Below are 18,716 nucleotides of genomic sequence, written 5' to 3'. Positions count from 1 at the left end.
GACGTACCACCCCAGGATGTGAGTCACATGCCATCATATGACTAGTACAGACACAGTGGGTAGGTAGGTAGGTAGGTAGGTAGGTAGGTAGGTATTAACCGCACACTTTATCTTGGTGCATTTGTGTACGGGGCTGTGGAGTAAGGAGGGAGCTGTCCCGGTATCGATAGTGCTGCCTGATGCTGCCAACTGAATGAAAATGAAATCTGAATTGAATCGAGAATATGATCGATCGATATGAAATTTCTAAACCGTTATCATCTTAAGCCAACAACTATGTCACATACACATTATATAACATTATAAAACATTTCTCGATGCGAATCTTGTTCCTAGCATGAATTCTATACTTTGGCTTTGTTGTGTAAACAACAACAGTACTAGTACGTAAAGTGTACGCCAGATGTCGCACAACAGTCCTTAAGCGATTCATAGTTTGTGTTTCAAAGGTTGCCAGTATGAATCTCGAAGATCGCCGAGGTCGACCGATTCAGCACTAAGGTGTAAATACACCAAGATAAAGTGTGCGGATAATAGGTGGGTAGGTAGGTAGGTCCCCTCTTTGAGGATTGCACTTAATCAAACCACGTTGTGCAACGGCTTGATACTGTTCTAAGTGTTATTGAACCATATAAAAACAAACTCAAAGTATTTTTTAAATCTTAACAACAACTCTTGAAGTCGTTGAAGACAGAATACATACAGTAGGGGAACATGAAACATACCTCCATTAACACCTTGGCAAAAATCAGTTGGTTTCTTCTGTTTTTCACCCTCAAGCTTTTTTCTTCCACATAGGTTTCAACAACAGTTACTGCTGTAAAAAACATTTATTTTCGACTGACTCCGTATCAAAGAATATTCGGTGCATTTAACGCCTGGTCTAAGTGACGATCCAGGATAGGGTTCATACAGCTCCTGCTGCCTATGGTCAACGCACCAGGAGTGGCCGCTAAGTAAACATAACGAAGTCTGATGGGAAAATATACGGTAGTACCTTAAGGAATAATAACACTTAAACCTTAATTAATGTTGTACAAAATTCGAGTTACAGAATATTTTTTAGCTTCTATGGATGAAGCACTTGCTTCGATAAATGGAGAAATTCGTGTAATCGAATTTCGAGTAATAGAGAAATAAACACACGTGAAGAATAGAACAGACGGCAGGGAAATTGAAATTATTTCGAGATACTGAAAATTCGAGTATGGAGGTTCGAGATATCGAGGTTCCACTGTATGTATGTACAGTCACTCAAAAGAGAATGGGCACGTGGTATTGTGTAAGTTCCTTACAGGTAAACTTTCCTCAGAAACTATGTTTGTTGTGAGTAACCACAGGGTTTGTATCTGCATGGAAGGTGAATTATACGTTGATAATAATTTAAATGAAGTCTGATAGTGAGCTGATGACAGTGTTGTTTCTAGCAGCTACAAGAGTTGACATATATGTTAGTTTGAAAGTAAGAGTTAAATTTACATACATACATATTACTTGCACATTTTTTAGTGATAGATGGACACGCTAGTGTTGAATCGGTCGACCTCGGTTATTTTCGAGATTCGTATTGGCAACCTTTGAAACACAAACTATGAATCGCTTATGCATCGCTGTGCGACATCTGGCGTACACTTTACGTACTAGTTCTGTTGTTGTTTACACAGCAAAACCAAACTATAGAATTCATGCTAGGAACAAGATTCGCATCGAGAAATGTTATATAATGTGTGTGTGACACAGTTGTTGGCTTAAGATAATAAAGGTTTAGAAAATTTATATCGATCGATCATATTATCGATTCAATTCAGATTTCATTTCCATTCAGTTGCCAGTATTACCGGAACCGGCATTGCTCCCTCTTTACTCCTCAACCCTGTACAAAAATCTATCACTAAAAGTGTGTGAGTAATACATACATACATACATACATACATACATACATACATACATACATACATACATACATACATACATACATACATACATACATACATACATACATACATACATACATACATACATACATACATACATACATACATACATACATACATACATACATACATACATACATACATACATACATACATACATACATACATACATACATACATACATACATACATACATACATACATACTGAGTGGTATGGACACAGTCTTTGGTGGTTTAACATCACACTGACACATCAAAGATTTTCAGCGATGGAACGTTGGGAAAGGGCTAGGATTGGGAAGGTAGTGGCTGTGGCCTTAATTAATGTACGGCCCCAGCATTTGCCTGGTGTGTAAATGGGAAACTATGGAAAATCACCTTCATGCCTGCCGATGGTGGGATTAGAAGCCACCGACTCCTGAATGCAAGCTCACACCTATGCGATCCTATCTGCAAGGCCAACATGCTCGGTGGACACAGTCTTGGAGAAGGAATACAAGGTGAACTGTGAGTCTAAGTTATCGCTATTGACTAGGCAGAATATAAATTTAAGTTCTTGCTGCTAGATTAGATTAAGTCAATATGGACCCAAGTAAAACAAACCATTATGGTTAAAATAATAAACTCTGAAGATGCCAGCCAGGTTAGAACATTAATGAATAGATTTAAGAACTTAAAAATTAAAATTGCCATAATTTCAAAAGACTTGAATTTCCTTAAGAAATGCTTAGCAAGTAAAGTTACTCCAAAGCATTTAAACTCACTGAGAAAAAGTGGCATTTTACAAAAATATGAAAGTGAGACTCAGATGAAAGTTAAGTATTGACTAGATTGACTATAAAGTTTAAGTTATCGTTGATAGATTAGTTTAAAGTCAAACTCTTATGGTTAAAATAATAGGCTTTTATATGGTTGCAGCTGGGAAATAGTCATGGGTACAGTGTACATTGTCTCTTCTTTTGAATGTAATTTACAGATTGCTGTGTGCCTTTCCTTTCTCCGATTTTGGACAATTAATGTGATTCTGCATGTAAATGTGAATCTTGTGGCTTGTTAAATTTTGGGATTAGGGGGCAGAAGAAAAGATTGGCTGGACTGGCCTTCAGTGCTCAAGGTTCAATCCCAGCTCAGTTTGGTGATATTTGGCGGTGTTCGAATAAATCAGACTCGTCTTGATAGATTTACTGACACGTACAAGAACTCCTATGGAAGAAACTTGCAGCATCTTGGCACCTCTTAAAACCGTACAAACATTACAAAAAATATGTATTTGGTATCTATTGCAAGAGAAAATAAGTATTCTCATAGAATTATGTCAAATAAACTCAATATTGGTCAGGAATCTGTGAGTGTGATATGGCCAAGTTTACAAGCCAAACAGAGTATATATGACATTTTAAAAGTTGTATGGATTCGCTGTAACTGAATTACGTGGTAAGTATGCTATTATTTTTTTATTTCATAGAGTTTTTGACCATTTCAGTTAGCACTGAATACTAGTGATGGGCAGTCTGAAACTAGGTCTCGATATTTCTCGGGATTTCTCGAGACTAGCGCAGGCACTAATTCTCGCGAGAGATTTCGAGAGATATCCAGAGCGTTGTCCCCGTATTGTGTGGCGAACGGCGTGTCATAGGCTGAATGTTGTTTGTGCCGAGTACGCAAATAGCCAACCGCGGGCTTTCTCCATTTAGTAAATGCGTGTCTAGGGCGTTCATTTCTACCGAGGTCTATTTTGACGCAGTATAACATAATTATAAAGGACACCCATTCTGGCATTGTATGCACTGGTAGGTACACGAATGAGTGGTTTGAGTACAGAAACTGACGGCTACTGTAGGTACACGTACCTGGATACTAGAGGCGTGCATTATTCGAACTCGAGACGAGGCAAAAGGTGCTTTGCTGCATATGCAACCACCATTACGCATGAGTGGAATGTGTAATCTAAAATGCTTAAGTTTGCTCCAGTTCGTTCGACAGGTAGGTGTACATGGTTATCAGACCCCACATTCAATATCACTGCTTGTGTTTACCGATATTTTGGTGAAGAAGGAAATAATTCCTTACAATGTTATAGAGTATTCGCGTCATATGTAAAGTTAGCATAATTACCCAACAACAAGAGTACAACAAGCAATTCTATGGAAAGGAAATATTATAAGAAGTACTACTAATTTAACATTCTGAATCCAGCATCATCATAAACAAATTCAGTATTTCTAGTGCTTATCACTACCGCTTACAATACTATAGGTTGAGCTTTCTACTAGCTTAACATTACAAATGATAATAAAGTGAAGCTAAACCATCACTACCCTACAACTATAACGACAACAACAACGAAAGAAAATAAGACACGAGATACTACTAGTTTAACTTTCTAAATCCAGCATCATTATACACAAATTCACACATAACTTAAGTATTTCCATTACTTAACACTCTGGCTTACAGTACTATAGGTTGAACTTACTACTAGCTTAAAACTACAAGTGATATGAAAGTTAAAACATAACTACCCAACAACTACAACAACAAGAGTACAACAAGCAATTCCATGGAGAGAAAATATTGAAAGAAATACTGCTAGTTTTACCTTCTAAATCTAGCAGAAAATCACAAATTCATTGTGCATCGTTTACAGCTTTTACTTTTCACTTTGCACTAGCACTAATCATCATCTTCAACGATTTGATACCGGAAGAGAATCTATCAAAGACTGCTGCAGGTAATTTATTCCAATCCCTTATGGTCCTGTTTACGAAGGAAAACTTGCCCACACCATATGCTGGTTATTATTACACTACTGTAAATGACCATTGACACCGGGATATTTCCTATTTGGTATGTATTTGTTAATAATAATAATAATAATAATAATAATAATAATAATAATAATAATAATAATAATAATAATAATAATTAGGTACTTCGGTATATTACGGTGTAATTGTAATTGTCTACTTGTACGCGACAACTTGAAGACGAAGTCCGATATGCAACGTAAGTCGTGGATGCCGGTTATTTTGAAGAGATGCCACATAGCACAGCCCGCTGTGTTGTTTATTCAAAAGAAGCAAAATACGTCGGCAGAAAAACTTCTGGGATGATCCGACACTTAAAAACATATAGGTATTATAAATGAAGAGGAATTCACAGAACACATTCGGCCCGGTCTGAATCACAAGAAGCTACCCTGCCGACGATTGTGAAGCATCCAAGTAGGTTTACATCCTAATAACAGTTATTAACAAATTATACGGGTTATTCAGCTAAGACGTCCACCTGAAATAACTCGTGAACAGTTTAAGATACTGGCATTCTGTCTTCACTTTCGTTAATGGTATTAAGGAGCTCATAGTTCAACATGCAGTGCTTTCTTAGGCTTTTTACAAAATTTATCGACACACACTTTTCTATATGAGAACTGCTGACGATAACTATCAAGCTTACACACGTAGTTACTGGGACGTCGCACAGCTCGCAGCACACAAGGATCGGTCTCGAGAGCGTTGCCCATCACCCTTGCTGAAAGAATTGGAGCAAAGTCAGGCATATTAGATTACACGTTTCACTCATGTGTAATGGGGGTGGCATATGTAGCAAAGCACATCTTCCCCGTCTCAAGTTCGAATAATGCACGTCTCTAGTATCCAAGTAGGTGTACATCCTATCTAAAGTTATTCACAAATTATGCAGGGTTATTCAGCTAAGATGTCCACCTCAAATGAGCCGTGAACAGTTTAAGACAGTGATGGGCAACGCTCTCGCTCGAGACTCTCGAGACTGACGTCGCAGATCTCGAGACTTACGCGAGAATCTCGAGACCGATCCTCCTGTAGTGAAAGCTGTACGGCGTACCAGTAACTGCGACTGTAAACTTGATCGTACGTCATTAGCAGATATTGCGTAAAATAACGTTCTTATATGGAAACCTGTGAGCCAATTCATTTTACAAAACAACAAGTTAAATTGTACAAGTTCCACCTTTTCAATACAAGATATGTTGTTAATTAAAATTACATCATTTATTAAATGTTACCGTACCGGTTTCAACACCCATGGACGTCATAATCAGCCAAATCGGGTCATTATACAAAGATAGGTTCATGTTAAAGTTAAAACACATAAAATTGACCCTCATAATTAAAACTATCTATAACAAGATAAAATATAAAGCATATTTATGCTAAATGTCCAGGTTTGAATATGTAATTAGTACAAGATTGACAACTTGTTAGTCACGACGTCCATTGATGTGGAAACCGGTACCATTTAATAAATGATGATGTAATTTTAATCAACAACATATCTTGTATTGAAAAGGTGGATCTTGTATATTTTAACTTATTGTTTTGTAATCTCTATTCAATACGGATCAAACATGAAATTCTTGAGTTTAAACCAATACATTTTTTCAAAAGCCTGGAATAGTACTGCATGTTCAACTATGAACCCCTTAATACCATTAACGAAAGTGAGAAACGAATGTCAATATCTTAAACTGTTCACGACATATTTGGGGTGGACATCTTAGCTGAATAACCTTGCATAATTTGTGAATAATTGCAGATAGGATGTACACCTACTTGGATACTAGAGGCGTGCATTATTCGAACTTGAGACGGGGAAGATGTGCTTTGCTACATATGCAACCCCCATTACACATGAGTGAAACGTGTAATCTAATATGCCTGACTTTGCTCCAATTCTTTCAGCAGGGGTGATGGGCAACGCTCTCGAGACCGATCCTTGTGTGCTGCGAGCTGTGCGACGTCCCATTAACTACGAGTGTGAGCTTGATAGTTATCATCAGCAGTTCTCATATGGAAATGTGTGTGACGATAAATTTTTCCAAAAGCCTAGGAAAGCACTGCATGTTGAACTATGAGCTCCTTAATACCATTAACGAAAGTGAAGGCAGAATGCCAGTATCTTAAACTGTTCACGAGTTATTTCAGGTGGACTTCTTAGCCGAATAACCCGTATAATTTGTTAATAACTGTTATTAGGATGTAAACCTACTTGGATGCTTCACAATCGTCGGCAGGGTAGCTTCTTGTGATTCAGACCGGGCCGAATGTGTTCTGTGAATTCCTCTTCATTTATAATACCTATATGTTTTTAAGTGTCGGATCATCCTAGAAGTTTTTCTGCCGACGTATTTTACTTCTTTTGAATAAACGAGCAGCTGTCTGTGCTATGTGGCATCTCTTCAAAATAACCGACACCCACGACTTATGTTGCACTTCGGACATCGTCTTCAAGTTGTCGCGTACAACTAGACAATTACATATTGCACCGTAATATACCGAAGTACCTAATTATTATTATTATTATTATTATTATTATTATTATTATTATTATTATTATTATTATTATTATTATTATTATTGGTGCCTCCGTGGCTCAGACGGCAGCGCGTCGGCCTCTCACTGCTGGATACCGTGGTTCAAATCCTGGTGGTTCCATGTGAGATTTGTGCTGGACAAAGCGGAGGCGGGACAGGTTTTTCTCCGGGTACTCCGGTTTTCCCTGTCATCCATCATTCCAGCAACACTCTCCATTCTCATTTCATAGCATCTATCAGTCATTAATAAATCAGTTTGGGAGTGGCGACCCCTTCGTACTAATAGCCTACATCTGCTTCATTTATTCCATCCCTGACTCGGTCAGTGACTGGAAAACAGGTTGTAGGTTTTCATTTTTCATTTTCATTTTCATATTATTATTATTATTATTATTATTATTATTATTATTATTATTATTATTATTAACAAATACATTGCAAATGGGAAATATCCCGGTGGCAGTAGTGTAATAATAACCAGCATACTGATGTGGGCAAGTGTTCCTTCGTAAACAGGACCATAAGGGATTGGAATAAATTACCTGCAGCAGTCTTTGATAGATTCTCATCCGGTATCAATCGTTTAAGATGATTATTGGTGCTAGTGTAAAGTAAAAGCTGTAAACGACGGACACTGAATTTGTGATTTTTTGCTGGATTTAGAATGCTAAACTAGTACCTAGTATTTCTTCTAATATTTTCTCACCGTTGGATTGCTTGTTGTACTCTTGTTGTTGTAGTTGTCGGATAGTTTTGTTTTAACTTTAATATCACTTGTAGTGTTAAGCTAGTAGTACGTTCAACCTATAGTATTGTAAGCCAGAGTGTTAAGTAATGGAAATGCTTAAGTTGTGTGTGAATTTGTGTATAATGATGCTGGATTTAGAAAGTTAAACTCGTAGTACTTCTTGTCATATTTTCTTTCGTCGTTGTTGCTGCCGTCATAGTTGTAGGGTAATGATGGTTTAACTTCACTTTATTATCACTTGTAATGTTAAGCTAGTAGAAAGCTCAACCTATAGTATTGTAAGCGGTAGTGTTAAGCACTGAATTTGTGTATGATGATGCTGGATTTAGAATGTTAAATTACTAGTACTTCTTGTAATATTTCCTTTCCATGGAATTGCTTGTTGTACTCTTGCTGTTGGGTAATTATGCTAACTTTTTGTTGGGTAATTATGCTAACTTTACATATGACGCGAATACTCTATAACATTGTAAGGAATTATTTCCTTCTTCACCAAAATATCGGTAAACACAAGCAGTGATATTGAATGTGGGGTCTGATAACCAGAATTGGAGCAAAATTAAGCATTTTAGATTACACATTCCACTCATGCGTAATGGTGGTTGCATATGCAGCTGGGCGCCTCCTGCCTCGTCTCGAGTTCGAATAATGCACGACTTTATTATCCAGGTCAAAATAGAAATGAACGCCCTAGTCGCTTGTTGACACGCATTTACGAAATGGAGAAAGCCCGTGGTTGGCTATTTGCGTACTCGGCACAAACAACATTCAGCCTATGACACGCCGTTCGCCACACAATACGGGGACAACGCTCTGGATATCTCTCGAAATTTCTCGCGAGAATTAGTGCCTGCGCTAGTCTCGAGAAATCCAGAGAAATATCGAGACCTAGTCTCAGACTGCCCATCACTAGTTTAAGATACTGACATTCGGTTTTCACTTTCGTTAATGCTATTAGTTGAACATGCAGTACTTTTCCGGTCTTTTGACAAAATATATTGGCTCACACGTTTTCATATGAGAACGTTATTTTACGCAATAATGCCAATGATATACTATCAAGTTTACAGTCGTAGTTACTGGTACGTCGCACAGCTTGCACTACAGGAGGATCGGTCTCGAGATTCTCGCGTGAGTCTCGAGATCTCCGACGTCAGTCTCGAGATTCTCTCGAGAGTCTCGAGATCTGCGACGTCAGTCTCCAGAGTCTCGAGCGAGAGCGTTGCCCATCACTACTGAATACCCTAAACACTAACAATAATGGTTATTAGAAAGCTATTTGAACTCTATGAGGAGCAGGTAATCTGTATAACCTTCTAAAGGTCATCAATAGTAAAAAAGGCGTGCCAAAAAAAGCCTACAGATACCTTTCCTTATCAATGCTTCTTGAAGACTCACATTCTTCAGCTCGGAGGCTTGTTGAATTCTCACAAGTCACCACTAAAGTTTACGCTGTTATAAGAAAATAACAAAAACCAATGGCAGCCCCATTATGAGGTATACTCTACAAAACATGTTAATAATAATAATAATAATAATGCTATTTGCTTTACGTCCCACTAACTACTCTTTTACGGCTTTCGGAGACGCCGAGGTGCCGGAATTTAGTCCCTCAGGAGTTTTTTTACGTTCCAGTAAATCTACCGACACGAGGCTTACGTATTTGAGCACCTTCAAATACCACCGGACTGAGCCAGGATCGAACCTGCCAAGTTGAGGTCAGAAGGCCAGCGCCTCAACCGTCTGAGCCACTCAGCCCGGCTCAAAGCACGTTGAGAAGTGGGGTAGTTTATCAGTACTTTCCCCACTTGGTCACAAAATGCTACTGCGGCATGACTAGCCTTATGAATAGCACAACATCCAGATGCAGTATTCATGCTCGGAATGACATCATTCAGCACATCCCATATCTCAGCAGCTTCCATACTGTCACAGCCATAAATGAGACCGAGACTTCAGTGGAAGTTACGTTGTGTTCTGGTCTGTGCTAAGAGACAGATGTAAAATGACTGCATCCATCAAGAAATATCCACAGATGGATATTATTCATTAAGTTTTACTTCTTGGTTTGGAATGTGAACTTGGACTCCTTGACCTGGATGGTGGTGGTGGTGATTGTTATTTTAAGAGGAAGTACAACCTTGATCTGGATAAGGTCAAATTATTATAAATATTCTGGATGAAATCAGATTTTTTCAAAATTCAGAACTCTGGAATAATTTATCAAATCCAAATTTTAATTTAGGCACTTATTCAGAAGACAGGTCCATGTTTATGGTCTCAATTCTCCCGAATTTGAGCCAAGGACAGACTTACAGACACTTGCTGATCACTCACCACAAGCCGTAGACACGTTCATGGTGAGAGTGGCGATGAAGGCAGTCATACAGAAGGCATAGATTGTGTTCCGCAATCCCACTAGCCAGTATGCCACCATGATGAACAAAGTAGGTTCCACAATCAGTCCTGGGAGCTGCAAAAGAAATAGGAGTAACCACAAGTAACGCAAACGACGAGTCGTAACTTTGCTTTGTCCTCTGGTTAGTTACAAATTATATTCCCTGTGGTATGGTGGTAAAAACAAGATGATGAGGTGTAGAGTATCAGACTTGAGTAAGATAAACATGACTGTAAATGACAATTAAAATGTTATACTTGATAATCTATTGACAAATAGAGATACAACAAAGCCAGTCAGCTAAGTATGGCTAACTCCATAGTAACTGAAATTTAACTAGTGTTTGTAAAAGTGCAAAATTATAGTGATTGGGCTGAATTACACTTACCTGAGAAATTACAAGTACAAATTACAGTACTTTTTAAACAAGAAATTAGTAAAATTACAGCTACAGTTACTTCAAGACACTAACATGGAGCTAGAATGATATCAGTACCTACCAAAGTTTGCAAGGAAAATGATATTGCTCCACTCTGTGTTTGTTTGCTTAGCGACATTAAGTTACTAAACATGATACCTTGGAACTTTCAAAATGATTCCTCTCATGCAAAGTTTGCATTTAACACTCATGTTCTCATTATCTTGAGAGCCAACTAATTCAAAATATTTTTTCAAATAGGGAAATAGAAATTTTATAACACCTTCGCCGCCACACGTTTATTTTGGTTCCATTATGAACGATGTGCAACTCGTAAAGTCTTAGTACATGATTATCTAAGTCTCACCCAATAACCACAACAATCTCTGAGTAAATGAATGCGTGCGCATCGGATTGGCATGATGCCTAACAAGTTCTAGGGCTCCAAATTTGTCAAACTCTCATTGTGATGATTGATTTCTACAATGTAACTATTACAATCTGATTTCAAGAAGTAAATTACAAGTAAAAATTAAATTTTATGTAGTAACAATTTCAAGTGTTGCCTCTGTGGTGTACTGGTAGGCGTGATTAGCTGCCACCCTGGAGGCCTCGGTTCGATTCCCGGATCTGCCACGAAATTTGAAAAGTGGTACGAGGGCTGGAACGGGGTCCACTCAGCCTCGGGAGGTCAGCTGAGTAAGGGTGGGTTCGATTCCCACCTCAGCCATCCTCGGAGTGGTTTTCCTTGATTTCCCACTTCTTCTCCAGGCAAATGTCGGGATGGTACCTAACTTAAGGCCATGAACGCTTTATTCTCCCTTCTTTGTCTATCCCTTCCAATCTTCCCATCCCCCACAAGGCCCCTGTTCAGCATAGCAGTTGAGGCCACCTGGGTGAGGTTCTGGTCCTCCTCCCCACTTGTATCCTCACGACCCGATGTCTGACGCTCCAGGACACTGCCCTTGATGCGGTAGAGGTGGGATCCCTCGCTGAGTCTGAGGGAAAAACCAACCCTGGAGGTTAAAAGTATTAAGAGAGAAAGAACAATTTTAAGTAAAATTTATTAAAATAAGTATTCGGTACAAGTAACTTTATTACCTTTACTCAGATACAGTATATTCAAATGGTTATGATGGGATTTAACCCTGGAACCGGCAAGCAGTTCACCTTCAAGCTGCAAGCATTTAGGCGAGTTTTGCAAGCAACTTTTAAAAAATTCATAAAAATGTTGTTTTTCAATTCATTTTTACGTACAACATGTCATTTTATTCAGAAAAGGACGAAGAATACTATAGTAGGAAATTAAACTTACCAATTTTGTATTCTGAAGCAGTATGGACGAAGTATCCAACACACACTAAGTATTCCAAAATAATCCGAACGTTCTGGGCAACGTGTACGTAAAAAGTAATGTTATATGACAATTTTACTATATACAAAATTTGCACAATTTTATGCTGATTAAAAATATGTGCAAAATGTTTCACTACATTGAAGTATTGTAATGTAAAATAGAACTGAAGTAACACAGGCACATCGCACCAAGACGTGAGTCTACTTAGTCAGATTCATCCTCACTACCTTCGAAGTGGCTCATCTTTCTTCCTGCTTTCATAGACCTCCAAAAATGTTCTAATTTATGATAGTACTGTTGATGGACATTACAATTACATCCTGGGCACAAGAAGTGGGTGCGTGACTGTTTTTCTGCAGTCAAACAGACAGGGCACAACCGCAGTTTCTTTCCAGGGAGGTGTACCAGCTGATGTCCCTTTTCTCCTGAAGGTCCAGGTGGAATGTTTTGAAGAGTTTCTTCATCTACAAGTCCGTCGACAATACTAACCATAAATTCCTCCTGTTCAAGGGGTTTTTCGGTGTTCAAACTATAGAGTATATAGGCATCAAAAATTACCATTACCAACAGGTTAGAATATTTCTTTCCAGTCGAAACGTTTAAGTGACATGACTTTAGAAAAAAAATTGAAATAAGTTATTTGCAATTTTGAAGTGTACCACTATTTTTCAATGTTGTTATTAGGGTTCAGACCCATATTTATAACTAGAGAATTTTTTTTCATTTCTTATACTATAACGTCAACCCATCTTTGCAGACGTGAATACGGATCCATATTTCCGGAACTAGTTTTATTTCGTATAATTTCCTGTGCGTATGTATTTATTAGTTTCAGTCACTAAAAGATTCCGGATAGCATTGGAGAAAAACAAATAGAAATATATTAGAGGAGGACTGCTCCTGGGAGGGCAATTTCATATACCTGCGTTTCTAACCTTGAACTTCTCTCCCACTTTTATTTCTGGCTCTGGAGGATAACTCTTGTCCACTTCGGTTCTGTTTTGTCAACTGCATTACCGTCATTATCATTATTATCATCAGTGGCTGGTTCATTGTGTTGCACATCATCGTCAATACCAGTGTCGAAATCACTTAGCCCAGGCTCATATAACTTGCCACTACCTGACGAATTCTTGTCAAAATCATCGTCAATTCCTTCTAAAAATACCTCACTATCTCCTTCGCCGTCCAGATCAAACAAACAATTACGAATTTCACTACTTCCCTGACAATTCATTCATTTTGCGCCACAAAATCTAATGCACATCGGACAACCACAGCAAGCACCACAGAATGAGCGTCTGCAAAGCGTTCTCGTCTTTTTCACGTGTATACCGCACACTCTGTCACAATAAACTACTTTAGAATTGTGGTGTATTTATAGAGTAGAGTTTCCTCTTCAATATGATGCAAGATATGTCATAAAGATGTTGAGTTTCAAGGCGCTATCTCAAAATTAGTCAGTGCTGGCGTAATGCATCTCGAACGGTTGAGTAACAGGGAAATGAGTCGCGATCGCGACGATTGCCGGTTCCAGGGTTAAGGGTTGTAATAAGGCATATAAGGCACCCCAATTGGAGTTTGGTTATAGTGTATGGTACCTACACCAGGATAACTTGATTAGAGTACTGGAAAAGGTCCAAAGTAAAGGAGCACGCTTTGTTCTGGGTGTTTTCCGTCAAAAGAGTAGTACTATGAAAATGTTGCAAACTTTGGGCTGGGAAGACTTGGAAGTAAACAGATGAGTTGCTCGACTAAGCAGTATGCTTCGAGCTGTCATTGGAGAGATAGAATGGAATGGAATGGCATTAGTAGACAAATAAATTTGAGCAGTGCTTTTAAAAGTAGGAAAGATCATAATATGAAGATAAAGTTGGAATGCAAGAGGATGATCCATTAACCCTCAAACACACCCCAGGTCATTTTATTTCCTAGTGAAATTTACAAATAACTTTCCAGTGGCTCGGGGGCTGTGTGTTTGTGCTGTCCCCAACATTCCTGCAACTCACACACCACACATAACACTATCCTCCACCACAATAACACGCAGTTACCTACACATGGCAGATGCCGCCCACCCTCATCGGAGGGTCTGCCTTACAAGGGCTGCACACGGCTAGAAATAGCCACACGAAATTAAAATTAAATCACCAAGTGAGGCTAATCTTGATGTTTTAGAACTTCCGTAACTATTCTTTCCCATAATTTTTATTTTAGTTACTAACTTCTAGTGTTTTAAGCAATTTGCCATTTTCTTTGCAAAATAATTGGTTCTTAAAATTCTCATTACTAAGCCTCAACGTATTGGAACAAAGTAAATCTTTGCATTTGCTGCAAAGACGCACTATAGGGGCACTTGAGAGGAATGACTGTTTTAATTTTAAGTGGTGGTGATCATTGTTGGGTAAGTTTAGTCTCTTTGGAAGTACTGGAGAGGTAAGAAAGTACCTCATCCAGCAATGGTGAAGCTACTGGTTCTATTGTAGTAGAAATGAGAAGTTATCCTCATTGTCACTTAATATTTTCCCATTTCTGCTTCCATGAAATGTATGTCTGTTGCTACAATATAACGGTTACAATTTTACTTCAAGAAGTAAATTACAAGCAAAATATTACATTTTGTAAAAAGTAACTATTAACGATTACAGGTAAAATTTCCTGAAATTGTATCGGTTACAAATAGTTCCATAACTTTTACTCAATTACTACCCAACTCTGATTAAGGCCCTGAAGTTTTGTATACTGTACGTGTTAGTAAAATAGGTTTGCAGAGCATGAAATTGTCATGAAAATCTCATTTTCATCATAAAGTGTTTTATGTAACTTTAACATAGAACTATTGATCATTTCTACATTGCATAAGCAAGGTCATCATCAGTTAACTGCTCCAAGCGACCAGCTATATTTCAGCAGTGAGGTATAATACTATAGACTGGTTAAGTGTAAGAAACGGAGTACATCCCCAACTTTGCAGGTTAAATGAAACACATGATCTTGTCTTGTCTTGTCTTGTCTTGTCTTGTCTTGTCTTGTCTTGTCTTGTCTTGTCTTGTCTTGTCTTGTCTTGTCTTGTCTTGTCTTGTCTTGTCTTATCTTATCTTATGGCAAAATTATTATTACCATTAAATTAAAATATGAGAGTTGGAACTTAAGTAGTGACAACTTTTTAAATTACACTTACATACTTACATACTCTTCATGGATTAGGCTATTAGCTTGCTCCGACGTCAGATTTAATTCCATCTCTTCATAGGATATAAAAGAGATACATGTTACCAAGATTTACTGTCCTTCAGAGTAGTCACCGGCATTGTGTGCAAACTATTGCCAGTGATGTGGAAGTCGTAGGCTACCTTTAGCAGCGCCTGTTGAGTTGATAGTTCGAATGGAGCGGTCTACTGCCTGATGAATCTGTGGAACTGTTCTGAAGCGAATGCCATGAAGTGGTTCCTTCATCTTAGGAATCAAGTCGCCGGGATGAGTGGCTCAGACGGTTGAGGCGCTGGCCTTCTGGCCCCAACTTGGCAGGTTCGATCCTGGCTCAGTCTGATGGTATTTGAAGGTGCTCAAATACGTCAGCCTTGTGTCGGTAGATTAACTGGCACATAAAAGAGCTCCTGCGGGACTAAATTCTGGCACCTCAGCGTCTCCGAAAACCATAAAAGTAGTTAGTGGGACATAAAGCCAATAACATTATTACTTCGGAATCAAGTCAAAATAACAAGGGCTTGAGCCTGGGAAGTATGGTGGATGGTACAGGAATTTCCAGCCCTATCGACTGAAGAAATTAGCCACAGCTTGCGCTGTATGCGGCCGAGTGGTGTCGTGCAAAATTGTGGGTGGGTTCTGCAGAAAGTGTCGCCGCTTCTTTCTCCAAGCTGGTCGCAAGTTGTGTTCCAAAAATGAAAAGTAATACTGCGCATTTATGGTGTGCTGTGGAGGAACATAATGTGATAGGAAAACACCATCACAGTTGTATACGAAAATAACCATAACTTTCACATTTCTGGGGTTCTGACGAACTTTTGATCTTCATGGTGACCTGTTATGACACAATTCGTTTGATTGGTATTTCAGCTGTAGCTCATACAATTAGGCCCTTGTCTCCTTCAGCATAATGGTAAGAATATAATAACAATAAGAATACTGTATGGTGATAAAGGCGTCTCCTTCGTACTCATAGCTCTCCAGGTGGTTACGAGCAGCGTCGGATTTCTGTATTTCCGTTAAATTATGAGGAATCCACTGTGGTGCAGTTTTTCTCATGCCCAGGCATCCTTCAGAATGTGACGCACAGTCGTGTGCACTCATGCGGTGCCTCAGGCCGCTCACAAATCATATGGCGTTGATCAGTGTCCAGTAACTGCACTTCACTGACACTAGCCCAATCTGACAGACACGTGCCAGTCACATTTTGGTCTCCCTTGTTGAAGGTTTTTACCCATTGTGTCAATGCTCTGTAAGGTTAAGTAACCAGATGTCCCATTTTAAACGGGACAGTACCGTTTTACAACCTGTTATCCTGGTGTCCCAATAGAATTTGCTGGGATGCCTCTTTGTCCCATTTTGTTAGAATATGAAATTTAATTTTAGTATTTTAAATTATTATAGATTCTGAAATCCATTTATGGCAAGGTAAGTATTTTTTACATCCATAACAACTAAGCTAGCTAAGAGTAAAGAGGGAATATAAGAGTCTGAGACAACATTCGTTATGAGCAACAACCAATATGGCAATGCCACTACCATGCCTGCATTTGTTTTCCTCACTTGAGGTGAGTCGCTGGTTCATTCTCTCAGCAACAGCAGCTGGAGTGTAGTATGATGCAAGATTGAAGATGCTCAAACGAAAATGTATGTTCACTAGTGAGTTGCAAGAAAGGTAAGTGTCATATTGCTTAGAATTTATAGCAAATTTAATGCAATTCAACTCCTAGTAATTATGTGTATATCAACATGTACTTGGCGTGCAAGGCAGTTGGATGCGCAACAAATAGCCTCTCCAATTGCGAAAGTCAACCTCACCTTCCTGTGGTGCTCCCTGTTATCACAGATGAGGCTCTGGTGACCGAATATATGGCGGAATAACCATATCACAAGTAAGGATGCAGTAAATGGCATCCTTTCCACCCGTAACATCTGAGGTGGGAGCAAGTGTCAAGGCTTAAAGGTGGCAGCCCCACCATGACTCTCGGTGAATGTGGGCTAATAACTCGCAGTCGCTTAAAACTAACTTATTAAAGAAACTAAGAAAAGCAGCCGGACGGATCCTTGGGGCGACATGGACTTGGTACTAGGAATGAGAATGGAGAACTTTTGGTAGACTTCTGCGCGAGCAATGAACTTGTTATTAGTGGAACCCTATTCCCTCATAAAAATCTTCAATGGAAATTGGATTTTGCGACATCAGAACACTGTATCAGACTGGGAAACTAACACAACTTGCTACAGAGGCAGAGAGGTACAGACTGGATATCTTAGGAGTTAGTGAAGTAAGGTGGAATACATTTGGAGAGTTAAGAACCTTGAGGGGACAAACATTCCTCTACTCTGGTAAGCCAAATGAAAACCACCCACATCAGGAAGGAGTGGGATTCCTTATAAACAAGAGATCAAAGAACAGTCTGATGGACTGGAAGCCCATCTCATCAAGGATTATCACTGCAAGATTCAAGGGGAAGTTCAGGAATGTTTCGATTGTCCAATGCTACGCACCTACAGAAGAAGCGGAAGCAGATGATAAGGCTAGGTTTTATTCAGAACTACAGAGTACCATTCAGGCAATAAACAAGAGGGACATTGTGATTGTTATGGGAGACTTCAATGCCAAAGTGGGTTCCGAAAATCTGGGTCTTCAACAAGTAATGGGGCGACATGGACGTGGTACTAGGAATGAGAATAGAGTACTTTTGGTAGACTTCTGCGCGAGCAATGAACTTGTTATTGGTGGAACCATATTCCCTCATAAAGAATGCCATAAAGTGACGTGGATTTCACCAGACCAGCGAACTCAAAACCAGATTGATCACCTGGCAATTAGCAGAAGCTGAAGAAGGTCTCTTTTGGATATCAGAAATCATTGTGCCATTTTTCTTAAGTCGCACCGACACAGATATGTCTTATGGCGACGATGGGATAGAAACGGTCTAGGAAGTGGAAGGAGCGGCCGTGGCCTTAATTAATGTACAGCCCCGACATTTGCCTGGTGTGAAAATGGGAAACCACGGAAAACCATCTTCAGGGCTGCCGACAGTGGGGCTCGAACCCACTATCTCCCGATTACTGGATACTGGCCGCACTTATATATCAGAAATCAAAGAGGTGCAGATATAGGCAGCGACCACCATCTAGGTGACTGCCAACATCCGAATTAAGATTGCAGCTGCAAAGAGGCGATCTGAGCAACAAACGAAGAGGTTTCATGTTGGAAAGCTAGGGGATGATAGAAGTAAGGAACAGCTCAAGCTTGTCCTCAGTAACAGGTTTACAGCACTACAGTTAGATGAA

General features: G+C 39.1%; 1 protein-coding gene across 1 annotated transcript in view; it reads right to left on the bottom strand.

The window, feature by feature from the left end:
- st (scarlet) overlaps positions 1–18,716 on the bottom strand; it is a 580,386-nt gene that overhangs the window by 5,452 nt on the left and 556,218 nt on the right. The window contains exon 11 of the mRNA XM_067141853.2: positions 10,374–10,509. Within this exon, the coding sequence (XP_066997954.2) occupies positions 10,374–10,509 (136 nt within the window). The remainder of the gene's footprint in view (positions 1–10,373; positions 10,510–18,716) is intronic.

Source organism: Anabrus simplex, chromosome 2 (genome assembly GCF_040414725.1).
Source record: "Anabrus simplex isolate iqAnaSimp1 chromosome 2, ASM4041472v1, whole genome shotgun sequence".
NCBI lineage: Eukaryota > Metazoa > Arthropoda > Insecta > Orthoptera > Tettigoniidae > Anabrus > Anabrus simplex.
Note: the sequence above shows the minus strand (reverse complement) of the source record. Positions and strands in the feature narration are given on the sequence as shown.